At 42.0% G+C, this 27566-nt stretch overlaps 1 protein-coding gene across 3 annotated transcripts in view; it reads right to left on the bottom strand.

Moving 5' to 3' along the window:
- The window catches only part of TTC28 (tetratricopeptide repeat domain 28), a 621782-nt gene that overhangs the window by 87473 nt on the left and 506743 nt on the right, over positions 1-27566 (bottom strand). For all 3 annotated transcript variants that reach the window (XM_055322350.1, XM_055322351.1, XM_055322352.1), the window contains 5 exons: positions 25921-26444; positions 22000-22109; positions 20359-20488; positions 18049-18267; positions 15903-16068 (listed from right to left, as the gene is read on the bottom strand). In XM_055322350.1, coding sequence (XP_055178325.1) covers positions 15903-16068; positions 18049-18267; positions 20359-20488; positions 22000-22109; positions 25921-26444 — 1149 coding nt within the window. The remainder of the gene's footprint in view (positions 1-15902; positions 16069-18048; positions 18268-20358; positions 20489-21999; positions 22110-25920; positions 26445-27566) is intronic.

Genomic DNA, 27566 nt, shown 5'->3' with positions numbered 1-27566 from the left:
TTTTGAAAATATTCTTCAAGTCAAAGGACTTTCATTTCTCAATGAGAAATCATTCTCCTTGCTCTCAAATTCACCATAGTAAGATTATTTAAGTGATGTATTTGACTGCACTGTGACAGAATCTTTTTCTACTTTTTCATCTTATTTATTTTTCCACATTTTTCTCCCTTCCATCTTACTGCTAAGGCCAGTGAGACTGGAGAATACCTACTAGTACTGGAGACTCAATGCAAGTTTCCAGAGGGAAGGAGAAAAGTCTGCCAAAATCTCCCAAAGGACAGCAAAAGCCTGTCAAGGAGTGAATGAGACATTTTCTGTAAGTCTTTTTCTTATCCTCAAACAAAATAATTTGAAGATGTAATTCCAGAGCCCTAGGAGGCATGCTGGTACTCTTTGTTGTTGAGAATCCCTTTCTAAAGCCTACCCTTGAGTTGCTTTTCTAGCATTTAACTAGCTGTGAACCCTTGACAATTCATTCAAAGGCTCTGAGTTTCTGCTCCCTGATATGTAAAATGGGGACCACAATCACAGCCTTGGAGGCTATTAAAAACATCTCTGAGTTTGTACACCTGTGTCCGACACATGGAAAATGGCCAGCAGAGGCCCATTCCCTCTTCTTTGGAATCTGAGAGGTCCTTATACGGAGTCAGAATTAAAACCTAAGCATTCACTTGGCATCATAGAGTACCCACCAAGGCATGTTCTATATTTCAGTTTATTAATATTATTTCATAGTGTAAGATGAAATCAAAGCTTTATCCATCTACTGAAAAATCCTACATACCATGGGAAACTGAAATGACTTATATTTTACAGAATCTGGATCCTCTTGCCTGTTTGACTCATTTTCAAAGCCAAGTTAGACAAATAGCTTTTTTCCTCCTTGTAAGTTTCTTCCAACTATAATTCCCTATCTCTTTTAATTTAGCCATTTCCAACATTCAAAAACACTGTAATCCAAAGCCCTTACCCACTATAAACTAAGCTGAGTTTTTATCTCTGGGGCTTAAAACTCAACACTGAGCCAAAGTAGGAGGAAGCAGACAAGAAGAAAAATACAATAAAACATTAGTTTATGCTTGATTGAAAGAAAGTTTGTACATACACACACTCTTGTTCCTTTTCATTTCACTCTAGTGTTAGCTGTGTTTGCTCATTCTGCGTCCTTCTTTGGAAAGGGTTTTTCTCATACATAGCCAGACCAATTCTAGCATTGATCAGAAACATTCCCAACTTCAGCTTTCATGTAATTATGAAGAGACCATGTTTATATTGAAAAATGAAAAGGTGGGCCCATCTCATTTAGTCATTCAGTAATTAATTTCCCTGAGAGCCAACTACATTCCAGGTACTATACTGATGGTAAATTGGACAAACCCAGTCCCACCATCGATGGCTCTCGGGTCCATAGAGGGGAAAAGACATTAGAAAATGAACCTTACTCAATAAATAATACTGTGATTAGGGGCAGCCAAGAAGGATACAGTGAAATCCACAGCAGTAGAACTACCCAGACTTGACAACAACCCCAAAGAGATTTCCTAAGTTGTCAACAGGAATGTGGCACCCAAAACATCAGGAAGAAACAAGTCCAAATAAGAGATGGTTTGCAGCAGATAGCTATAGAAAGGAACTCAATGTCATCCCCTCCGTCTTTCTACTTAATCTTCACAAGGAAGGCTCTCTCCAACCTTGAGGGGATAATCAATATGTGATGCATAAGTTTCAACCTCATCAGCTCTAATTAATAAATGTATATTGTGAACTTACAGGAAGATCTGAAAGTTATCCCATGGCTATACTCTTTCATGGACAGGATATGTCAATCCAACCTCTGGTTTAGATAAAAGAATCTACTTGCTTGATCCACCTGTGACATTGAAGATGAGGACACAGAAAAACAGACTGAAGCCCAGATCAGCAACACACTTGTGCATGGCCCACACACTGAGGCAGGGGAGGAGAGTGAGTGCCGGACAGCTATGAGCCAAGTCCTGCGATGGGAAGGTACTCAGTCCTTCCTAAAAGCAGAAAGCTTTTGTGAGGGCTGCCAGAAAAATGAAGTGTTCTCTCCTGATGTTTCTAATTAGCAGTGAGATGAGCAGCATGCACAGGAATAAAGAAAAAGCAGCATGCACAGGAATAAAGAAAAAGACAAGTTTACGATGATAACTTTGTCTCCATCAGATGGTATGTTTTTGGAAGTGACAGATCCTTAAATCAATTCTGCCTCTGCCCGCTTTTTAGCACTGACTCCTCACTGCATTAGCATAAGTCTAGCAAAAGCCAGAAAAGAACATCTCATTACTTTTGAAGCCTTAACGAGTTTAACGTGTTACTGTGAATCAGAAGAGTTTCATGTGCTGGCCTACGGGTCAAGTTTTGTAACATGGATGTAGTTCAAGGTCTGCATTAACTACCAGATCTGGGTGAGTCCACCTCTTTGAGTGTCTAGGATAATGCCCTGCTTTCATGGTACTGCACAGGGATGGGAGTAGGAAGAAAAGGCTAGAGCAATGATTCTGAAACACAGGTTATCACTTGTGTCATGCTTTGCTATACTGATAATACTTGCTAACCATACAGTAATGATGCCCTACCCTATTGACTGTGTGTCAGGAGATGTGCACCCAGTTTGGAGGTAACCCCTGCAGTTCGTTCTTTTCATCTTCTAATCACCCACTCATCCAGTGAACACGTGTGGAGGGCCTCTTAGGTACTAGGCAATAATGCTAAGGGCAAGTAATATAGAGGAAAGATGTGACTGCATGGCATTCAGAGACTCTCTTTATTGGGACTGAGCTAAATTTATACAATTTAATTCCAGATAGCCAACAAGGATACATCAGAGTTCTATGCACTATGTGTTCAGACTTTTCTAAATCCTGGATAGGAAGTAGGAAAAGGGGAGAGGAAGGAGGGGGTCACCTCTACAGCAGCAGCATCTACTTTGTCCCTGCATTTTGGCTTCTCCCCACCTGTGTCAGCCTTTACTGCCTTCAGGAAAAGCAATGCCTTGGGAGAAAGAACCCCAGGGGATCCCACACTGGCAGAAGCAGAAAGCAAATGTATACTCATGGGAATGTGCATGGTGTGGAGGTGGCAGGGGGAAGAACTGCCTCCTATGTGAACAGAGAGTTGACACCAGGAAATAGAGGGGGATAGGCTGTATGGGACAATGGAACCTGAGAACCAACTTCATTTGCAGGTACTCCTCGGCCATCACCATTCTCTGTGGGCTGTGATGCTTATGGGATGTGGAAATGTTTAGATGACAGCAGAGCTTCTAAAAAGTCCTCAGACAACAGACAGCCGAAAAGCACTGATGGGAGGAGAAGGGAGCAGGAAGGCCAGGCTGGTCATGGGGGCATGTTGTGGTTCTTACCACAGTAAGGGGAAGGGACCAAATGAGTAGGATCAAATAGTTTAGTGATAAATAAACAGCAATAAAGGCAAGGGGAATAGAAGGACAAATGATTCAAAAGCCTCAAAACAAAGGAATTTTGGGAGGAAAGATGGAGGCTTTAAAACAGGAAAAACTGGGACTAACAGCAGGTCAGTTAGTGACACTGCTGGGCAGCTGCCTGAGCAAAGGTATGATTTTGCATGTGCTGGGCTAGAGGTGAATTCCAGGGGGAAGGTCAAGCCTAGAAACCAAGGGAGACATGGGGCCAGGATGTAGACATGTGTCCTTGAGGAAGATTATGTTTCCAGGGGAAAGGAAAGTACCCAGGGGTAAATGGGAGGAAGATGGGAAGCCATGGAAGGAGATGAAAGGGTACTTGCAAAGCCTCATCCACCTGGGCATGTGCTATATTGAGCAGAGAGAGTTACAAGCAGAAATAGGGTCAACCGTAAGATACTGAAGGGAACAGAAGCATGAGGCCTGAGCAAAGATCATCCTTATCTTTCTTTCCAGGTATCCACAGGTGAGGGGTAGAGAGAGGCTCTGTTACTATTCAGCTCGTATTCACTACATGGGAGAGAGATACTTCCTGCCTCACTGATGTTTGACTTACTGTGTCAGTGTGACTTGCTTTAGCCAATGGAACATGAGTGGACGAGAGGTGAGCAGGGCTTTAAAAGTATCTGTTTTTCTTGGTCCTTTGCAATCCTTATTTCTGCTATGAGGAGAGTTTTGTCTGGATACCACTGGTCACAGAAAGGTGAGATGCAGAGACCTACACCCAATAGGCAGCCTGAGCAGAACTACCCCAGCTGATCTATAGCTCCAGAGCAAGAAATACATGTTTGTGGTTACAAGTCTCTGAAATCTTGGGTTGTTCATGACTCTTCTGGAGGAAAACCTGACTAGTACAGTGTGACTTGTGGGTCTGACACAGTAAAATGTGCTCTTTTAAGGACGGCACCCATCTAGGGCCTCCTTAACCACTGTTCTCAAATCATAAAAGTACAAATGGGATGAAAAACAATGCCTATTTTAGCCAGTTCAAAGAGGAACTTGGTGGCTATACTGGGGTCATTTTCCCAAAGCAAAATAAGCCAAGAATTATATATTAACTGTCTTAAATATCGATTGTTAGATAAAGCTGCACTCAATCAATCAGAAAGAAAAGGCTAGGGAATTTCACTGGGGCAAAGGGCAGGATATACAAAGTCAGGGATATTGAGATTTTATTAGTTCAAAGAATTTTTACAAAATTGGCCATGGCAACAGCCAGCCAACAGTTGATGTGAAACTGAGAGGGAAGCACTGAAGGTCTGGATTGGTCAATAGATTCACCCCGCCCCATCTCTCTCTGGCCCTTCTTCCAGCAGGGATGCCATTCCAAGATTTGGGACCATCAACAAGGATCTGAAACAAGAGATAAAAGGAGAAATGTCCTGCCAGGTCTTCATGGCATCTACCAAACAGGCCCGTGCTCTGTGGCCTGGGTACAGAAATGTCAGGCCCTGGTCCAGGGAAACCCAAGCCATTCATAGTTCCAGACCCCACACAGGCCAAATTGACAAGGTTTTCTCCTGTTTCACTGCTGTCTGCTTTTTGTCTTTCGGCTGATTCTACCATTCACCAGATTATCCCTCCCATGGATAATGGGAAACTCAGCAACTTCAAGAATTCTGTTTTTTAAAAAGCTCATGAGACATACAAAAGGGGATCAATTTAGCTATTTCAGAGGTCAGACAAGAAGACCAACTATACTTATCCTTCTTGCTAAGCTGCTGACACTCTAAGAAGCTTACTGAATGAAATTTTCTGAATTTATTTTGTACTCAGCCTTTTGGAAGGAATCTAAATTCAGGAATCAGGGGCAGAACCAGCTCTGGCACAGATGGACTGTATGCTTAGAAACTATTTTCAAAAATGGTAACCTAGGGATCCCTGGGTGGCGCAGTGGTTTAGCGCCTGCCTTTGGCCTAGGGTGCGATCCTGGAGACCTGGGATTGAATCCCACGTCGGGCTCCCGGTGCATGGAGCCTGCTTCTCCCTCTGCCTATGTCTCTGCCTCTCTCGCTCTCTCTGTGTGACTATCATAAATAAATAAAAAAAGAAAAATGGTAACCTACCCTAATTTAGAATGAAATTGGAAATTCTTTGTTTTAAGAAACAAAATAAATGTCCCAAATTATTATATCCACTAGTTCAGATTGATTGGGAGGTCAGCTTTGATTATTGAAAAGCCAGAATTAGGGGCAGCCCGAGTGGCTCAGTGGTTTAGTGCCACCTTTAGCCCAGGGCCTGATCCTGGAGACCTGGGATCTAGTCCCATGTCGGGCTCCCTGCATGGAGCCTGTTTCTCCCTCTGCCTCTGTCTCTGCCTCTCTCTCTCTCTCTCTATCTCTCTCATGAATAAATAAATAAAATCTTTATTAAAAAATCCAGAATTAGAAAATATTATAAAGACAACTTTCAAGTACAAATTGTAACTTAAAATAAGCAACAGTATGACAATGACAATGCTTGGGTACTTGCTTCAAAGAACAGATACAAATAATCTAAAGCAATCTATCAATTGTCATTTGCATGGATTAAATATGTCATAGTCAATCTGGCTTTTGAAATTTGTTTTAAAAATTGTGCTTTTTTTTTCTTTTTGGGGGGTGGGAGGATCTCTTTGGGATTGGATTAATCATAATCTTTGGTTCATGACACTCTTTCATGATTGATCCATACATGGCCTGCTTTCATTGATTTACTTAGTAATTATTTTTAAGATTTATTTATTCATGATAGAGAGAGAGAGAGAGAGGCAGAGACACAGGCAGAGGGAAAAGCAGAGAACCCAACGTGGGACTCGATCCCGGGACTCCAGGATTGCGCCCTGGGCCAAAAAGGCAGGCGCTAAACCGCCGAGCCACCCAGGGATCCCCTACTTAGTAATTTTTAAATAACCTATTCACAAAACCACTACCCAAAACAAAATGCAGAGAATAACATACATCTTACCATTTGTTACCTCCCAGGGAGCCCATACCCTGCCTCCCCAGACAGAGGAAAGTCCCATCTCAAATCCCATAGCCATCGTCCTCTGCCTGTCCTTTCTATATAAGTTTTATTAGAGCTAGCTATATTCCTAAAAGCATCTTTTTATTTTAGTTGTTTTCATTCTATTAAAAGGACTTTATGCTATTGTTAATATCTAGGGATCTGTTTTCCCATTGACTATATTTCTAAGATTTAGCCACATCTTTGGGTTCACTGTGGCTCATCTCTTTGTTACTTAATATTCCATTTTGGGACTATTACTCATCCACCCTCTCACCGATGGCATGTGAGTTTCCAGCATTTTGCTATGTTTACAGTGCAATTCTGAAATTTCTTGCTCACATACAAGAGCCTCTCTTGGACAGTATACCTCTGATGTATCCCTAGGTCAAAGGCTAAGTGAATATTCAGCTTTAGAAAGTAATGCTAACCTGTCTTCTTCTTCTTTCTTTTAAAGATTTTATTTATTTATTCATGAGAATACACAGAGAAGAGAGAGAGAAAGAGAGAGAGAGAGAGAGGTAGAGACACAGGCAGAGGGAGAAGCAGGCTCCATGTAGGGAGCCTGACGTGAGACTTGATCCCGGGTCTCTAGGATCATGCCCTGGACTGAAGGCAGCGCTAAACCACTGAGCCACCCGGGCTGCCCACTAACCTATCTTCTGATGTGGTTGTTCCTATGTATTCTCTTACCAGCCTCATACGAGCTATCTCATGGACCCACATCTCCTCCAGCACTTGGTGCTGTCAGATTGAACAGTTGCCACTTGTTATCAGTCCAGAACTAACTGAAGTCATCAGCATTTACAAATTGGTACAATCTAAATTAATCAGTGAAATCAGAAAATACACTAGATTAGAAAAATAACTTTCTGTAAAAAAATTAAAAATCTAGAAAAGCATCGAAAGAAACAAAAATAACAGCTGTAATTTATCAAGGTTTAATATTCATTACAATGAAAGAATATTTCCCCTATTATAAGGGCAGTCTATGATTGCAATTTATTTAAAATCCTTTGGAAGCACTCCTTCCACACCTACTAGTGTTCTCACCGGTCAGCTTGGCATCACCAAATTGTCACTGCACTGTCCCAGGTGTCCAGGAAACAGCAAGATTCTGGCTAAGTATCAAAATTAAAAACTGAAGATGTGTTTTGAAATTCATAACATCTCCCTTATGGGAGGTTCATGTTCTAATACAGTGGTTTCAATCTACGCCTCTTTTGATCTGGGAGGAAGGAAGGGACTGGAAGTCCTTATTAAACACTTAATAAAAGCAGTTCTTTTATTTTAAATCCATTTTCAGAAACTCCTTTGTAGCACTGCACTTCCTTTCAGCAGCAAGATGCCATTAAGGAAAGCAAAAACGGTCTGTAGAATAACAAGGACACCGCAGCCAGGCTGTGGGTAATTGAATGAAGGTGCTCCCCAAGGCACAGAGACTCAATTTCTAGGGGCACAGTGTATTTCACATCCACTAGAAAAAGAGAGTCAATAAATCAGCCCAGCATGAACAGAGAGTGTGCTCACAGCACATCTTCTGGTGACTGAAATTCAAATTTATGGGCATTTCACTATGGGCCAGGCACTGTGTTAGCAATGAGCATTCAGAGAGGACACGGCATCTGCTTTCCATGGTATCACTATCTGCCTGGGAAGACACTCAAGTCAGGTGATGACGAAATAAGGAAGAACAAAATAAGTGCTATTATTAAGCACCTCAGAGGGGAGGCAAAAACCTGATTTGGACTTGGGTCTCTAGGTGGTCCTGATGGAAACGGTGTGAGACTGGACAATTAGAATATCTGTAGGAAAACTAGGGTAATTCCCTGCAGCAGGGAGAAGTGCTTAGTGTGTGTATTCAGAGAGTCAGTTGGTTGCTCACTTAAACATTCATTAAGCATATACTATGTTGCAAGATTGCCCCCAAGTACTGGGGATGCAGAGGTGAATGAAACCAACAGGTCAGCTTCTGAAAGGCCTTTCTGAGGAATTACCATGGAAGCAGGAATTTGAAGGATGAGATGGAACCAGCCAACAGCAGTGGGAAGAACTTTACACAGAGAAGGAAGGGCACAAGCAAAACCTTAAGGTAGGACAGCCCTTGGAGAAGCCTTGGTGGTGAAAAGAGGCCAAGGGCTACGTCAAGCTGAAGGACTAGAGGTGTCATTCAAAGGGCAGACAGAGAGATCCCTGGGTGGCTCAGCAGTTTAGCGCCTGCCCTCAGCCCAGGGAGTGATCCTGGAGTCCCGGGATCAGGTCCCACATCGGGCTCCCTGCTTCTCCCTCTGTCTGTGTCTTTGCCTCTCTCTCTCTGTGTCTCTCATGAATAAATAAATAAAAACTAAAAACAAAACAAAACAAAAACAAAGGGCAGACAGAAGTGAGATTACCAGGGCTTGCAGGCTGCCCTAAGGAATGTGAAATTTAGAAAACATCAGAACCTTTGAAGGGGATCCTTTGGGATGGGGAGAACAAGGAAGCATAGTCCCAAATACATATATGAGTGAAGGGGGCGGAAGGCAGAGAGAGGAAGCAGCAGCAGTGGTTCAGGATAGAGATGATGGGGGACCTCCACTGTGCTTGTGGTGGTAGAGACAGAGTAGCCAGGTTCCAAAGCATTTTTTTAAAGATTTATTTATTTGAGAAAGAGACAGAGGGAGACAGAGAGAGAGACAGAGACAGAGAGAGAGAGAGAGAGAGAATGAGTGGGGGGGGGGTAGAGGGAGAGGGAGAAGCAGGCTCCCACTGAGCAGGGAACCCAACGTGGGGCTCGATCCCAGGACCCTGAGATCATGACCTGAGCTGAGGGCAGATACTTAACCAATAAGCCACCCAGGAACCCTTCAAATATATTTTTTATACCTTTTTTTATTGTGGTAAAAAACATACCTCCATACTGTTTTCCATAGTGGCTACATCATTTTACATTCCCACCAACAGAACACAAGAGTTCTGACTTCACATCTTTGCCAACACTTGTTATTTCCTGTTTATTTTTTTTTAAGTGGCCATCTCTTTTTTTTTTAAGATTTTTATTTATTTATTCATGAGAGACATGCAGAGAGAGGCAGAGACACAGGTAGAGGAAGAAAACAGGTTTCTGGCAAAGAGCCCAATGTGGGATTCAATCCTGGGACACCAGGATCACGCCCTGAGCTGAAGGCAGATGCTCAACCACTGAGCCACCCAGGTGTCCTGATAGTGGCCATCTTAACAGGTGTAAGGGGATATGTATCTCATTGTGGTTTTGATTTGCATTTCCCTGATGATTAGTGATGTTGAACATCTTCTCAGGTGCTTGTTGGCCATCTGTTTATCTTCTCTGGAGAATGTCTACTCAAGTCCTTTGTCCATTTTCAAATCAAATTGTTTTTGTTGTTGTTGTTAGGTTGTAGGAGTTCTTTACACATTCTAAATAGTAACTCCTTATCAGATATATGGTTTGAAAATATTTTATCCTATTCCATAGGTTGTCTTTTCACTCTGTTGATTATTTCTTTTGCTGTGCAGAAGTCTAAAGTTGATATAATCCCACTTGTGTAATTTTCATTTTTGTCATCTGTGTTGTCATACCCAGGAAATCCCTGCCAAATTCTGTGCTATGAAGCTTTTCCTAGTTGTTTTATACTTTCAGGTCTTATGTTTTAGGTTTTTAATTTATTTTGAGTTAACTTTTTTTTTAAGATTTTATTTATTTATTCATGAGACACGCAGAGAGAGAGAGAGAGAGAGAGAGAGAGAGGCAGAGACACAGGCAGAGGGAGAAGCAGGATCCATGCAGGGAGCCTGACGTGGGACTTGATCCCAGGTCTCCAGGATCACGCCCTGGGCTGAAGTCGATGCTAAACCGCTGAGCCACCCGGGCTGCCCTTGAGTTAACTTTTATATATGGTGTATGACAAGGGTTTAGCTTCATTCTTTGGCATGTGGACATCCAGTTTTTCCAGCACCATTTGTTGAAGAGACTATCCTTTTCCCTAATATGTAGTCTTGGTACTCCTGTCAAAGGTCATTTGACTTATATGTCAGGGCTTATTTCTTGTATATTTTATTCCATTAACCTGTGTGTCTCTGTTTTTATGCTAGTACTTTGCCATTTTGATTATTATACCATTGTGATGTTTTAAAATTAGGAAGTGTGTGGCCTTTGGCTTTGTTTTGATTCCACAAAATTGCTTCAGTTTTTTGGGGGTCCTTTGAGATTCCACATGAATTTAGGAATATTTTTTTCTATTTTTGTAAAAAATACCATCAGAATTTTGATAGGGATTATATTGAATCTATAGATTGCTTTGGGTAGTATGGACATTTTAACAATATTAATTCTTCCAATCCATGAACATGGGATGTCTTTCCATTTATTTTTTTCTCTAATTTCTTTCAGCAATGTTTTTCAGTTTTCAGTATAAAGTCTTTCACCTCCTGAGTTAAATTTATTCCTAAGTATTTCTCTTTTTTTTAAGATTTTAATTCATTTATTTATGAGAGACAGAGAGAGACAGAGAGACAAAGAGAGAGGCAGAGACACAGGCAGAGGGAGAAGCAGGCTCCATACAGGGACCCCCACGTGGGACTTGATCCCAGGTCTCCAGGATCACACCCTTGGATGAAGGTGGCGCTAAACCGCTGAGCCATGGGGGCTGCCCTATTTCTAAGTATTTCATTCTTTTTGATGCTATTATAAATGGGGCTTGTTTTCTTAATTTCCCTCTCGAATTATTCATTATAGTATATAGATATGCAACTGATTTTTGAGTCCTGATTTTGCATCCTACAACCCTGCTAAATATGTTTATTAGTTTTTTTGTTTGTTTTTTTTATTAGTTCTAACAGGGTTTTTGGTATAATGTTTAGGGTTTTCTACATATAATATCATGTCACTTGTGAAAAGACATAATTTTACTTCTTCTTTGCAATTTGGAGGACTTCTATTTTATTTTTCTTGCCTAATTGCTCTGGTTAGGACTTCCAGTACTATGTTGAATAGAAGTGACAAGAGAGGGTTTCCTTGCTTTGTTCTTGATCTTGGAAGGAATTATTTTAGTTTTCATCATTGAGTATGATATTAGCTGTAAGTTTTTCATACATGGCCATTTTTATGTGAAGTAATTTCCTTCTTTTCCCAGCTTGTTGAGTGCTTTCTTTTTTAATCATGAAAGGATATTAAACTTTGTCAAATGTCTTTTCTGCATCTATTGAGATGATCATGTGGTTTTTGTTCTTCATTCTGTTAATGTGGTGTATATTACAATGACTAATTGAGGAGGGAAATGGGGAAACTCAAGAGTTGGGATTTAGAGATTTTAGACTAGAGATTCCTTGAAGATTCTTATGCGGGGATGTTTGGTGGGCAGCTGCACCTACAGACTCAGAGGTTAGAGATACCTGAGCTAGAGAGGGGAAGAAGGCACAGGGTACATTTAGAGAAAAGAAAAGAAGGTATGGTAGCTGGAGCATGGTGTTTGCCAAGAGGCAAGATGAAAAATAAACCCAGAATGCCTTCCTAGAGCTAAGCTAGATCATGGTACAAAGCTCCAAAACTTGGATTTTATTCTATGTAAGCTGATTACAGAAAGCTTTCTTTTTTCCTTTTGAGTGACAGAGTTGTTAATTCATGGCTTTATTTCTAATTTAAAAAGTAACATGTGTCCATTGTGAAAACACTGAAAATAAGGAACAGTATAAAGAATAAAATACCACAAATCTATAATTCCACCATCCACCTATAATTACCACTAACACTACAGCTTATTTCCTTCTAAGGATTTTTTTCTTACGTTTCATACCCATATTTTGTATATATTATAAAATTTAAATTATACTATTTATAATAATTCTATATCCTATTTTTTCACTTAATATTTTACCATAAACATTTGGCTATGTGATTAAAAATTCTCTATAAACATAATTTTAATTACAATGTAATATTATATTGGATAGATATAAAATAATTTGACATTCAATTATTGTGGACATTTAGGTTTTTATAATTTTCTATAATGAGGTATCTGGGTGGCTCAGTCAGTTAAGCATCTGACTCCTGATTTCAGTTCAGGTCATCATCTCAGGGTCATGAGTCTAACCCCTGCATCGGGTTCCACCCTGAGCGTGAAGCCTGTTTAAGATTCTCTCTTCCTCTGCCTCTCCCTCCCCACTCACACACTCTCTCTCTCAAATAAATATATAAATACATGATTTTTTTCTATAATATATAGATCTATTATAAATATTCCTCTTTACCATATTTCCAAAATGAGAATTTGGGGGCCAAAGGGCATGAACATTTAATGATTTTTTATACTACTGGCAGATTAATTTTAGAAAGGCTAGACTAATTTATATCCCTACTGTATGAGACTGCTTATCCACTGCATCTTTACTATTATTAAGCATTATAGCTTTAAAAATATTTTAAAATTTTATAGATGAACAATAATTTATCTGTCACTGAAATTTTCATGCTGTTTTCATGAAACTGTGAGGCAGAAACCAGAGTCTCACAAAACTCCATTCTAGTAAATTCAAACCATGTCACTGAAGTATTCCATTTTGAGGTTAAGCTCACAAAATATGAACAAATTTCTAATAAGACTAATCCAAAGCAGCAGAAAAGACCTTATTTCTGGCAGCCTAAACTGGGTATCAAAGCTATCAGGGGCAGCTCAACAAAGTCATACTAAGCATCAAGCCACCCAACATCCTACAGAGATCCCTAAGAACTCATTCCTAAGGACTCACCCTACCTTGTTAGCTTTCTATATAGAGTAGAGAGGAAAAGATTAATGTGGGGAATTAATCAAGTTACAGTCTCTCTTCTCTCCCTACCATTGATGAAGAGCTGAACTATAACCCAAAGCCATTTTTTTCAATTCAAAAGTCACCTGGAAGCAAAATTACTCAATCTCCAGTGTCATACAAAATAACTGCTTAGGCACAAGTGTTTAGAGTTAAACATAGTGGCCAATGGAGGGTGGGGAAAGACACTGGGAAGAGTCAAAGGGTAGTCCCCTTCCTTCTGATGATGAATCCTAATCTAGATACAATGAGAATTGGGATCAAATAAAATCTATATTTTCATGCAGGCTGAGCCCTATCAGGGTTGGTTTGCCCTGAGATGATGCAGGTATGGCCACCACAGTGCTGTAACAGAGGCAACAGACACAAACTACCTCTGCATGCACAGAGGTTTCAAATGGGAGGCATTGCAAGCTTGTGTCCCTTCATGATCTCATCTCAGAGAAGGCTCTGGACTGTGGTCCTACAAGTTTGAAAATTTGATGTTAATGTGCTCAAAGAGGCTTTGCCTTGAGAGCCCACATTTGTTAAACAAGAAGAGTTGCACAGACCAGAAGGCCAGTTTATTTTGCACATTGTCTATTTGCATGTGGACTTACATGAGAAACCTTATATAATCAGAAGGTTTGACAAAAAGCACAGGACCTGAACAAGGGAAGGCAGGGAGATAACCTGAGAGGTCTTCTCCACCAGAGTTACTGAAAGCCTTCATGCAACTGCCTAAGGTGGCCTTCATCTCTTCTATTTCTCCTCCTCCTTCAGAGCTCAGCTCAAATATCCTCTCCCCAAGGAAGCTTCCCCAATTCCCCAGATAGGTTCCTCACTTACACATTTTTATCCACCCTGCATTTTCCTTTAAGTGCTACGGCAATTTTAATTAAAAGATTGTATATGCTCTGTTGTTTCTAATATTTCAGGTCCCTGGTAATAGGAGCCATGTCTGCCTTACTCACCACCTTACTCCCGATCTCTGGTGTACCTAGTATATAGCAGGTGTCCCAATATTTGTGGAAAGGAGGGAAAATGGGAAGGATAAGAGAACATGAAGACTGCAGGTCTACTGTGGGAACAGCCTTCAAATAGGACTTCAAGTCCCTTAGCCAAGACTCTATCTCCCTTCGACAGTGTCAGAATAAGCACTGCCCAAATCTGCCCTCCTCTCCCTCATTTTCTGTTTCTATGGCTGGCCAACCATCTTCTTTAACACTCAATTTGGATATGCAATAACTTTGGTCAGGTTACATTGGAATCAGACTGAAGTACCACTCTGTCTGCTGAAGCAGCTTTGCACACCCCTGGCCTAACCTATTTTATTGTCATGTATAATTACATTTCAGAGAATAGCCTTACTTCCAAGTTCTTGGGGTTACCAAACTGTCAAGCCCCTGTAATCACCACACTGCTACCCAGGGAAAAGGGAAGAGATGCTCCAGGATGCACTGCAGCCATAGAAGAAATAAGACAACAATGTGTGCATGTGGCTGAAGCCTGTTCATACTTCATACACACAGAAGCTGGAGATGACATTCCTACATGCTTTGGCTATTTTCTCAAATATGATATTAATTTTGATAATTAAGAACAGAACAAGCAGTGGCCTGGGAGTCTGGGTGAGATCTCTATTGTTGTGATCCTAGCTCTGACACTAACTTGGCTGTCAGCAGTCTTATTCCATGCTGGCTTTTGCTAAATAAAGGAGTTCGGCTAGAAGACCCAACAGCACCTTCCACCTTTGACATTACATTATCGAGGCTCATCTAAGAACTTGTCCTCAACTTCATAAGCACCCCAAAGATCAATCCAGCTGCTAGCAATGACCAACACATACTTGGGAGTCTGGGATAAGCATCTCCAAAGAATTATGGTGATATCTTAGGATTTCCATGATTGCAAATGAAATCATTCAAGAGACAAGCAGATGTCCCTGGAACCTGACACAGCTAACACACAGACCTTCTCGACACTTGTTAAAGCACAGGATGGATGACTGAGATGTCTGAAAATCTGGCTACCACCCCACCCCACGGCACCCTCTTCTTTTGATTTTCCCCACCAGCAGGGTGCTTGTGGAAATTATTTTCTGTATGTAAAACAGTCAATCATGATAAAACATTTCCATAAGCAAATAATTTTTACAATCTTTGCAGAAAGCACTTCCCTTCTCTATTTTCCATACTGGGAGTTCAACTGTCTTCACCTCAGCCCCGCAATGCACAAATCCTGTCACCAGTGTTAAATTACTCTCTCAAACAGGCATTTGACTGTAGTACAAGCAAATTCATTATTAATTGATTTCTAACTCAAAAATCACCTCAGTTTTAATTAGCTGGTATGTTAAATTCAAAGTCATGCTTAGGTTTAAACATTCTACAAACAAACCCTCCTCAGAAAATGTGCATCTCTGAGGAGACCTTTACCTATCTGAAGGGAAATTACCAAAAAGAATAAAGACAGCCCAGTAAGGGGTCTGCGCTCCAGAGACACATATTGTTTCTCCTGAAGCAACTTGAACAGACTATGCACTAAAGTGAGAATTCCAAAAGATTTCTTCCATTTAGCTCAAATAGGATGTTTACAAAAGAAAGAAAGAAAAAAACCCTAACAACACTGAGACTGTATCTGAATGCGGGACTAGGAACATTGTACTACTTGCCTCGAGTAGTAAGACTCCACCCCCAGGGCCTCTCTCACACTGGCGATGTGCTGCTCCAGGGCCGAGCTGGTGGATGTTGGAAGAGCCGCGCTGCTGCCAGCCTGGAAGTCACTGGAGTTTTCCACTGTGCTATCACCCAGGTAATGTTCATGAAACTTCAGAATTCCTGAAACAAGAAAGGCACAGCCAGTATTATGCAACATCGAGGTTGTGGGAGGGAGAGCTGAAGGCAAGAGGATAGCCCTCTTTGGCATCCAAACCATGTGAAGAAATCCTGAAATCTGATGTCTCAAGAGAGCTTTCCAGAGTTTGGTCAGTACCCATTTCCACAGCTTTTGTTATCAGGTCTGGTGCTTTAAACTAGGAATTCAAGATAAAGCTCCTGATTCTGACAATATATTTAGAAGTTCATGGAATGATGACTACTTCATATGTATTTCCAAACAGATGTTTCTCAGAAGCACCAACTAGGGAAAGTTTTCTTTCCTGAATAGTGCATGAGCATGCCAAGGTATATTCTCCCCAGAAACTGAAATCCTGAACAAAAATATAACTAGCCAAGCAGAAACTGTGTTACTCAAAGACCTTTCATTTCTCAAAAGCAAGTCAAAACAAATACACTGTAGTACAAAGGCGAGATAAAAATATTTTAAGCCATTTTTAAATAAGACTAACTGGTCAACCATCATTAATGGATTAAAGGAGCAAAAAATTATGGCTGCATGAAACTGAAGCAATCCATAGCAGTTTTCTGGCAATAAACATAGGACATATTCTCAAATGGTAATGAGGTGTGTCAGCCCTGGAAAACGCTGGTCCTCTCTGATTGGATTAGAGCCCCAGTGAAAGCTTCAGAGTCTCATTAAGAGCAAAGAGGACGAAAAAGAGAAACAATGGGAGCCTCATTATACATGGCTCATTATGACAGGGATTTGGACATACCACCTGTCAAATCATGTCCCCCAAACATAACAATGACAGAGAGAAAGAGCTTGATACCTCCATCATCAGCCATGTCCTCCTAGGTATCAGTGCCCCTCTGGGGGACTGGCATACACAGGACTTCATTCCATTGTAGCTGACATTCATACCAAGTCACCATGAATATCACAACTCAAATCTTCAGCATAAAAAGGTCAGAGGTAAGACTGTTCTTTATGGGAAACCCATAAAAAACATGGAATTAAGAGGAAAAGATTATAAAAAATAATGCCGAGGCATAGAATGTAGAGGCACGAGTGCTCATAACCCAAGAGGCATCTGAGAATTGTCACCCAGCCATTTTTTTTTAAATCAAAGGGACAGAAACACAATCAAGAAAATCTTGTCAAAAAAAAAAAAAAAAAGAAAGAAAGAAAGAAAAGAAAAAAAAAAGAAAATCTTGTCAATTCTCCTGGCAGTTGAACTTTCTGAAATTGGCTTACAGATATTCAAGAAGCCCATTCTTTAAGATTCCCAATTATAAGATCCCCTTCCCCAGTCAATAAACTCTAATTGGATCTGGTGTGTCTCCAACACAGTAAAGCCATCAGCATTTTATTATGCAAAAAATATGGCCCTAACAGCTAATTAGTGGTTCTGTATTTAGTGAAACAGTTACAGCCTGAACATTTAATGCTGATTTAATCAAAGGGGATTTTTACTTCGGAAATAGATTTACACAGAACTGGTTAAAATGGGTTCTGCTAAACTCAGAAATTTCAAGCATAAGACTTCATTTATATACTGTGGATACAAGCTGCCATTATCATTTTAGTCTAATTTTACCATGACAAAGGGTCACAATTATTAAATCATATCTAGAAATAACTCGTTAGGACTTACAGTCATCACTTTATTAGCTAATGAACAACAGCTGCCTAAAAAACAGGGCTGCTGGTGAAATTCATCCTCCTGCTCTTCATGCTCCTTGATAAATGCTTCCACATTCACTAGTGAGGAGCGGTGATTTCTTGGGGGAATGAGAAAGCTCGGTTGTCTTATTAATTGAATGCCCCACCACGGAACCACCGTGGCTGAGGTTTTGCTGAAAGTCGACATCAGCTCCTTCGTTTGATCTATGGTAATACACCTCTTCTACCTCTATTCATTAGACTTTCACAGTCTAGTGTCTTAATTGCCCAATTCCCATAGAAAGAGATCTTACCTGCCCCAGGAGCAAGCAGCCAGCTATACAGGTAGCCTGCAGCCAGGGAATAGTAAAGCACTAGTCCCCTCTGGCCATTAACCACCTCTAAGATCTGATCAATAGTGACTGGGGAGTAGGGGTCGGAGTCCTGTTGTCCTGTTTGTCGTTCTACCAGTAGATCAGCAAATGCCCTCGTCCGTCCTCTTTCTGCCACAGCCAGGGCTTCATCATGATGGCCTAGGACACAAAAGCCATACAGTGAGGAGTCCCTGGGGGGTGTGTTTATCCACAGAGGACCATCAGGTACAGAGATCCTAGGCAGAAACCTCACTGTCTCTGCCCTCCTATGTGGGGCACAGTCTGTATCAAATCCAACCCCCTGCCTCAGATGCTGAGTACAGTGCCACTCTTATAAAACCCCACATTTTCAGATTCCCACACCACTCTAACCCATGGGGCTTTCCCCCGTCAACAGCCATACCCCTAGAAAGCCAGCTTTGTTCAGAGGATGGTCCTTAGGCCTGCCCATTCTCCGATCCACATGCTAAGTTACTCCCTGGCCTCCTATCATCATTCACTTGAGCTACTTGAACCTAATGCTTTGCACGCCGATTACCCTCTCACTTCCCTGCTCAATTTTTATTTTAACTTGGCCTTAGCAGATAAGCCTACAGGCCTGGCTCCTGACCATCTTTCTAACTCTCTGCGATGCAGCCCCTCTCTGCATCACACTATCCAGCCCCACTAGCACACTCTTCATCTCCAAGTGATACCTCCTGTGCCTTTACACCTGCCAGTCCCTCTGCTGAGTGTATCCTGTCCCCCTCCATTGACCTTGGCTCTAAAGGAGGATCATTATAGTCGTTCTACCTATCTCAAAGGGCTACTGTAAAGATTGACCGAGGTGCTATATGTGATGATGCCTGGATGGGTTATTCAAAGTACTACATATCTAACGGTGATATTATTGTTAGAGCTGAGACCTCATTCCATTCTAGGCTCCCAAACACTTGCTTCTCTTCTCTTCTAGTCCACACAGGCAAACAGTTTAAACCTCTGAAGTCTCTAGTTCTTTGAAATTACTTCTTTCAAAGCTTTTCCTCGGTCTTTTAATCCAATTCCTGATCCCACTTTCCCTAAAAGACTAGTCTGTTATCTAGTTTAAAAGCTAAATGCATATACATGAGGGCACCAAATATATAAAGCAACATATTTTTAAGTGAAGATTATTTAGAGCGTTTAGAAGGAATACAATGAAGTAGGTCTGCTTGCATCATAAATATAGACATGGAAGATTTGCTCAAACTAGGGTCCAAAGAGACAGCAAGTAGAGGCAGGAGCCCAGATCCTGCCACTCCAACAGCACTTCAAGGATCCCTAGCTTCCTACAGTTCCAGGATCAGTAGAAAGTGGGGATTTACTTGTGTGTATGCAAATGTCTTCTTTACCCTATTAAGTTATTAACTGGAACAGCAGGGATGATTTCTGTGCACATTGGAAAATTGGCCCCAAAGTGTTAGGCAGACTTAACACTTATTATAATAGATAATAAATTGTAATCTCAGGCAATGAGCAAATGTAATAGATACATTTTTCAAGGGGAAGTCTGAGCATTCATCTACAAACAGCAAAGGACAGGTTATTGACAAGGCTTCAACATCCAACTTCAAAGACATTGTTAGTTCTGGTGAATTCCTCTTCCATCCAAGTTCTGGGTTGGTGGAAATGGTCTGCAGAGCTGGACAAGCCTGAGAAGAGGCAGAGGACAGGGCAGCTGGACGAGGTTGACTGACAGTTGAGGCCCTGATGAGGGAATAAGCTGCCCCAGTGCAATGCAGCACCCAGGCCTGGGAGAATTATCACTGACTAGGTCACAGCCCAGAAGGCAGATCCATCTTCTCAGGTACTTTCCCCAGGTATTAATGGTGAGAGGGAACCTGAGGGGGAACACCGGGCTCAATCATCTCTAGCCCTAAGTCACTCTCTCTGGTTCCTGGGTCTGCCTGCCAAAACGCTTTGTTTTCCCAGCAGCACTGAGTTTATTTTACTCTAGCACCAGTCACACTGTACTGGACTCACTGACTTCTGTCCTTCAATAGTATAAATGCTTCCTGAGGTCAGGAACCAGGCCTTCTTGACTTTAATTCCCAGAGCTGACACACAGCACACCTAGTAGGTGCTCTACAAATATTTGTTGAATAAACAAACAAATGTTCAATGACTGGATTGCAGTTGTGACTTCACAGTCAGTTATAACAATAAATAATATTTCATCACAGCAATCACCGAACAACTTAAGAAAGAAGTAGGAACCCCAGCTGCTCTCACCCAGGCTGACGAGCACCCGCTGCAAGGCCTGGTAGGATGAAGTCTGCAGGTCAAAGAGGGAGAGTTTGTAGTCTGTGCTCAGCTGCGCCTCATGTCGGATTGTTTCAAACAAGGCCGATGCCCTGTAGAGCTGCAAGTAGGGGACAAAGAGCATTACTCATTCCCCGGAAACCTCTGTATGACTTGGCTATTGAGTGACTAGAGACAACTTCTATACAAATCTTGGTGCCCAATCTACAAACAATTTTTCAAGAGGTTTGAAAAGATGGAATCTTTATTTCCAGGCATGTCCTTGCAAACCTGAGAAGGCATCAATCAGATCACATCCAGTAGATTAACAGTTTATGTGTTCAATTAGATAAGGGGATCTAAAAGACAAAGATTATGGACTTACAGTCTGAAAGTTACAAGAAAAAAAAATCAGCTGTTAATCCAATCAAGTGCTGATTTTTTTATTATAACAAACAAAAAGACTCTGCTCTTGTCATCAAGCAGCCCTCATTTACCTCCCCAGGCCTCACGGAGCCCGAGGTCTGGACTGAGTGCGGGCACAGAGCAGGTGGGCTGGACACGGACTAGGCTGGGGGGAAATGAGATGATGTCAACCACACTTTCAGGAGGAGGACAGCTTTCTGCAGGCAGTTCAGCTGAATCAACCACTGCCCTCCACACCAGTGACCAGGGTCAGATCTTCCTTGGACAAGCTCCCCTGGAGCCACACCTGCTCTCAGGGATACCCAAAGGACCAGATTCTCACATTCCTACAAAGACCTTGTCCTGTTGCTCCAAGCGATTTCTCCACAAGACTTTTGTCTAATATTTATATGCTGGAAATAGTACTGAATTCAAGTTGATGCAAATTTAAAAAGTAGGATTCCAAGACTAAGAGACTTAGACTTAGTATCCCCAACTCCAGCACAAATTCATTCTGTGACTTTGGGCAGGATCTGTAGCCTCAGTTTCTTCTTTTTTACAAAGGGGATGGTTGTCATTCTACCTCATGGGGTTATTCAAGGAATAAATGCAGTTAGTGACAGCACTTGAAAATTGCAAATCACTATAGTAATATAAACTTTAATTTTTAAAACAAGGAAATAAAGAATTCTTTAAACTGCCTTATTTTGGATGACGCCATCTCACAACTCCTTCAGCTTGAGAGGAACCACAACTCTAGTATCTTTCCAGTCTCTAGAGCCAGTAAAAGAGTGGGCTTCTCTTTAGCTATTTGTGCATATGCTGAAACATGAACTGTATGTGTGTGTTTGGGGGAGGGGAGGTTTGTGTGAGAAAGAAGTACCTACTGATATGTCTAGAAACCTATAAAGACATTAAATCCAATAATTATGAATTCTTGAATGACCTCTGTCATATAATGTATGTAATTTCATTTTAAGGCTTAATGAGGAATGGTAGCACATAACACAAGAATTCCAAAGAAATTATTGAGAAATCTATCATACAAGTAAGTGAGCAAGAATCTTCACTATGGATCAATGCTTCTGGACTAGAGATCCTGTATGTCAACCCAAGTGTAGAAGTTAGCACCTTCTCTCAAATGTCATCATTACTAGGACAGTAATTCCAATGTCTTCCATGCTTCTGGAAACAAAATCCACTTGAGACAGGGATTCTTCTGCTCACCTGATGTTGAGACTCCTCCAGGTTCCCACTAGCCCAAAGGGAGAGGCCAAGACCATGGCGAATTTTGGCTTCATCTTCTCTTCGGCCCAGTTGCTCAGCTAACCTTAAACCTGAAAATAGAGAACTTCTAAGGAGACACAGAAGACAGACAATTCCACCCTGCTAAGGAGTCCTGGAGGGTAATTCTGCCTCAGGTGTATATAAAAAATATTAATAACAGAAATAAATAAAATGCAGGACAAAAGTACAATCAGTCAAGGCAGAGTAAGTATTCTCTTCAAATTCTGTGTTAGGAGCTACCTTTCCAGGACACTCCAAGATGCCCCAGCAAGAGCTCAGGTGATGTCTACTAGCAGGAAACAGGTTTGCAGGGCAGGTAGAAACACTGAAATGAATGGAACCTAACCTGGCTGCCCTCCTAGATGTGAAACCCCTAGCTTTATGCAAATGAAAACTCCTGGCCTATAAATTTACCTAACCTAATTCTCTGGTGGACAAAAGCTTTTCCTGACAGTTCCAGAGTCAAGTACAGAAGCCAAGCTAATACTCTTTCCCATCTTACATACATAGCATCCAATCAGTGTTTATGGGAGACACATCTGATGTTCTCCCGAAAGCAGAATGCTCACACCGTCTGACCCTGCCTTCTGTTACTGATGCCACTGATGCATTTCATGTCCAATCTGTTTTTCCTTTAAGGCTGAGACTTTGATATGCCTCAGCAGGGTTACAGAACAAGTACTATTATGAGTTGAAAGCCTTAAATGAGACTATCTTCATTCTGATGGCCTTCAGATAGACACCTGCAGCTTGGGTCACTTTCCTACAGCAAGCTTCTGGCTTCCAGGACACCAGCAACCTCCAGGGCTTTGTGAGAGCCAAATCTGAGGGCAACCATTTATTGTACTTGCCACTAAGCAGTTCTCGGCATCACTTTATCCTCATAAAGTACACAGTAGTTAGATTGTACAGAAAAGAGCATGAAGCTCCCACACTACATCTGCACACACAAAGGAAGGACTTCCTTTTTAAAATCTAATTTAGAGTGGACAGGAGTCTGCCTCTGAGCATGCTGTGTTCTTGCAATTTCTGACTTCTGAAAAGGAACTGAATCCGTTGAGAGGATAATAAAAGTGATATTCAGGTTCACGCTCATAAAATACTATGCATTTCAAAACGCACTTAACTCAGAAAACTTAGAAAATACCATTTCAAGTTTAAATCATGTCACTGGGTAATAAAAATAATACTTGAAAATTATTCATATTTTTAAATACCTCATAGAATAGGAACACAAATGGAAGAAGATGGTTCTTGGGTGACAACCAGGAGAATACTGGTTGTTTTAACCTTCAACATACTAACCATATTCATTCTTCAGTGCAGCTATCCCTGCTAGATTCTGGGTCTATGAGTCGGAAGTCAAAGTCATTGAGATAGCTGCCCTAGAAGGTAAGTTCTGTGTGAGCAGGGACTTTGTCCCCTGCTGGATCCCCAGCATGTAGGATACACTCCAGCCCATAGTCAGTGGTTCAGCAACAAAGAGCTAAAAGTCACTGGCAGACACAGTATCTGTCCTGCTTGTTCCTATCTGCTTCTGCCTCTTAGGAATCTAACCCACCCACCCAGCATTCCTCAAGCCTGGTTTGCCAGGAACTAGTTGCACATAACTCCAGATAGATCACTAAACTGGTACAGACTTTTTCTTCATTTGCAAAAAGAGAAAAAGCTGGATGAGACCAATGGCTTTTTCCAGAACTGTCTATACAAATCACCTGGAGAGCTGATACAAAAATCTCAGACCAGGCCCCATCTGTGAGGTTGTAGTGCACTGAGGAAGGGTGATGCTCACTCATAGCCCACTCTGAAAGCCAAGAGAGAGAGAGAGAGAAGGCACCAAGGTGGTTTCTGACTGAACTGTTCCCTCAGTGCAAGAGGTTACAGACCCAACTCAGAGTACTAGGAAAAGGCCTTCCAGGTGTCTGCATCCATAACAGTTCATGAGAAGAAGCATCTAATTGGGCCCATGAGGCACACCAGGCTCTCTAGTGGAGCACCTCCATGGAACAGACACCATGGAGATGCCACAAAAGAATTTAGATCTCTGCAAGACTTAAAATTATAAGAAACAATAAAAATGAAATTGAGAGTTTTCCATAAATATAGAATTATGTTACAATGTCTCAGGCAAAGCAGCTGCTTTATGGAAACAGTATTTCAGGAAGTACAAAAGAACACAGCTGAAAGGTTGTCATATGCTGGGTCTGAATTTAATAGTTTTCACAAATTCGACTGAAAATCGCCCCCAGTCTGTTGGAATTTTACCACAGACAAGTTTCAGGAAACCAAAAGCCAACTCTCATATTTAATGCATTGAGGCAGAGCTCCCATGGAGTGAGAGCCAAATAAGGTCTGGGAGGTGGCTCCTAGCCTCTCAGTAACCTCTCAGCCTGCAGGCCAGAGCAATCCCTGGTCTGTACAAAGGATGACAGCAAACCATCAGCTCCTGGCCCATTCTCCACTTTGCTTCCTGCTTCCCTCCCTCCTGACTTCCCAGCTGGGGCTCAGGAGTAATGGGGGATATATTACTGTCCCAGCCCTGTTTTGTGCTTAGAAACAACTCTACATAGGGTCTTGTATAGTTTCTGGGGTAGGAAAACTCAGGCTGGGCCCCACTTCACCAAGAAACAACCAGATGGACAGGACCAAGCTGCTGTACTCAGAGCCTCAGGTCATTTGGCTACAAACGGGAATAAAGATACACCTCTGAAGGTTACTGTGAGAATTAAATCTGATTAAATAAATTAAATAAACTATATATGCAAAGACCCCTGGAAACTAGAAATGGGGGTTTTTGTTTGGAAATCACTGACTATTTCCTTTTACTAGTGAGCCAAGAACATCATATCTGCCATTCTTCCCTCCCAGGATGGGAGGATGCAATGTGCCCCTGTGAGGGGAAGCGCTTCCCAGAATAGAAGTGTAAAGGGTTGGAGGATCAGCATGCTGCTGTGAGACTTGTGCTTCCTGAGGAAGGAAGCATCTAAGGACTGGTTAAGGTAGCTGCATAGGACCTGACAGCATAGGACACCCGCGGGGTGGAGGGGAAGGGAGTGGAGGGAAAGAGGAAGAAGGAGAGGCAGCAGTAGTCACATTAGGGTCTGCCTGGAACAAGACCGCCATAGCCCCAGCTCAAGCACTGGGGGCAGTTTGCAGTGGGAAGGAAGCCTGGTCGACAACTTAAGCCACCTTCAAACTGGATTAAATCTCAGCTGCAACATCAAAATGGACTTCTTTACAGTTTTGTTAAGAGTTTAGACATTTTCAGGAAGGACAATGGGGCTTGGAAAAGATGGGTGTTTTGCTCCAACTCGGGTCCTGAAATTTTATGCGACTAAATCTTGCTTGATCCCTCTCATGTGAGAATGTATTCTCTCTGAAGGGCGAGGGCTCTGAAGAGCATGGAGGTTATCAGCTCCCTGGGCAGCTGGCAGCCAGCATTCTACAACCTGGGTAGCACATTCTGGAGGAGGGAATGCCCTTGCACTATTAAGAACACCCAATGGGGGATCCCTGGGTGGCTCAACGGTTTGGAGCCTGCCTTTGACCTGGGGCGTGATCCTGGGGACCCGGGATTGAGTCCCACATTAGGCTCCCTGCATGGAGCCTGCTTCTCCCTCTGTGTCTCTGCCTTTCTCTCTCTGTGTCTTTCATGAATAAATAAATAAAATCTTTAACAACAACAACAAAAAGAACACCCAATGGGGGCACCATGGTTTTGGAGTTGAACTAATGATGTGGCCTCTGAGCTCCTCACTCCAAGCAGAGGTGGCCGCTCAAACTGTGCGTACTTCCTTTTGAGTAGACTCTGAACTCGATCTCAGAGTATATGGAGAGACCACCCCAGACCTTTTCACTTACCTTCCTGTAAATACATAACCGCCTGGGAATAGTTCTGCAAGGCATGATGGGTCCTTCCGAGGCTACTATACGACACTGTCTTGGCCACCAAGTCATTCATCTGTGCAGCGATGCTCAAGTGCTGTTCCTGATAGACTACAGCCCTCTCAAAGGTGCCCAGGGATTCATATGTCAGGCCCAAGTTCCCGTAGGCTCGCCCCTGGCATGTGGGGTTGTTGGTTTCCTCTGCTATCTGCAGATCAAGCTGGTGGTACTGCAGGGCTGTATCATATTCCCCCATCTGCTGGTAAACACCACCTAGGCCACAGGCCGCATCACTTTCCAGGGCTCGGTCTTTCATCTCTCTAGCAATGTTCAGCTGGCGTTCAAGGCAGGAAATGGCTTGTTCGTAATTCCCTAATTGGCTGTGTAGACTTCCTAGCTCTCCATAGGCCTGGGCTTTATTAAAGGCCTCCCCGAGCTCATGGGCGACCACAAGCCTCTTTTCAAAGCACACAAGGGCTTGCTGCAAGCTCCCCATTGCCCTGTGGGGATGTAGACAGAAAAGCAATGATATTATTTTGTGCAGGTGCAGACATGCTAAAGCCCCTGAGAAAATGAAAAGCATTTGTCACTGTCACTTACTATAGAAGCTCTTAACTCCTCTTCTAGCTAAAATCTATCATGTGCCCTTAGAGTGAGATGCAGGGGAATTTCATAATCTGGAAAGCAATTCAAAAGTCATCCCTTAGTGACCTTCCCAAGAGCTTGAGATTCAATGGGATATACACCCCAGAGGAAACATAAAATATATTAATAGGCACAATGATAGCAAGTGAACTGTTTGGTACTTCGGGCCTCCCAATTTCCACTACCGCTTATACTATGTTTTTGAAATCACTTTACAATGGCTATAAATCTTTCACCCTGAGCTTCTCAGAGCACTCTGTGGGTGATGATTTAGTTTGACCCTTGCCCTTCCTCCACTCCAGGAGCCCTAATCCCCTGCTGATCTGGAAGGGCTGTAAATTCTGCAGACACAGACACCTTCTTGGGTTCCCCATATACAGAAGGAAAGCATCACCTTGGCCAACAGTGTGTCTTTTTGTGCTGCTAAGAGATGACATGATAAGACTGGGAAGAGCATGGATTTGGATGGCAGACCAAGTCAGTTGGGTGGGGCATATGAATCTCTTTCCCTGAGCCTCCATTTCTGGATGATAGTAAATCCTACATCCCGTAGCAGATCATAATTAGTGTAGAGTAATAAAGAATTGCCATAAATGTTAAGCAAGATATCTCTGCAAGGTGCCTAGCTTGATGATGATAGTATATATTAATTCACTCCTGCCATCTTCAGGTGGCTTTCCCCAAAAGCAACAAAATGGGAGTCCATATAATTGGTGGGCATAGGTGTTGCATTAATAAACACATTCATATAATGTGAGAGACATTCAGAAGACATCAGATGAACTGATGTATTTACCTTTTCCATTCCCATTATCCCTTTTATCCTGATCATTATGTTGTAGTCAAAAAACCATTGCATTTGGGGTCAGACAGCCCTGGGTTTGACTCTCAGCTGTCCTTAATTTTTTAATCTGTGTAATCTTGGACATTGACCTAACTCCTCTGGGCCTTAGTTTCTGCCTTCATAACATAAGGAT

This window comes from Nyctereutes procyonoides, unplaced genomic scaffold (genome assembly GCF_905146905.1).
Source record: "Nyctereutes procyonoides isolate TBG_1078 unplaced genomic scaffold, NYPRO_anot_genome, whole genome shotgun sequence".
Classification (NCBI taxonomy): Eukaryota; Metazoa; Chordata; class Mammalia; order Carnivora; family Canidae; genus Nyctereutes; species Nyctereutes procyonoides.
The sequence above is the reverse complement of the archived record's forward strand: the minus strand, read 5'-3'. Positions and strand labels throughout refer to the sequence as shown.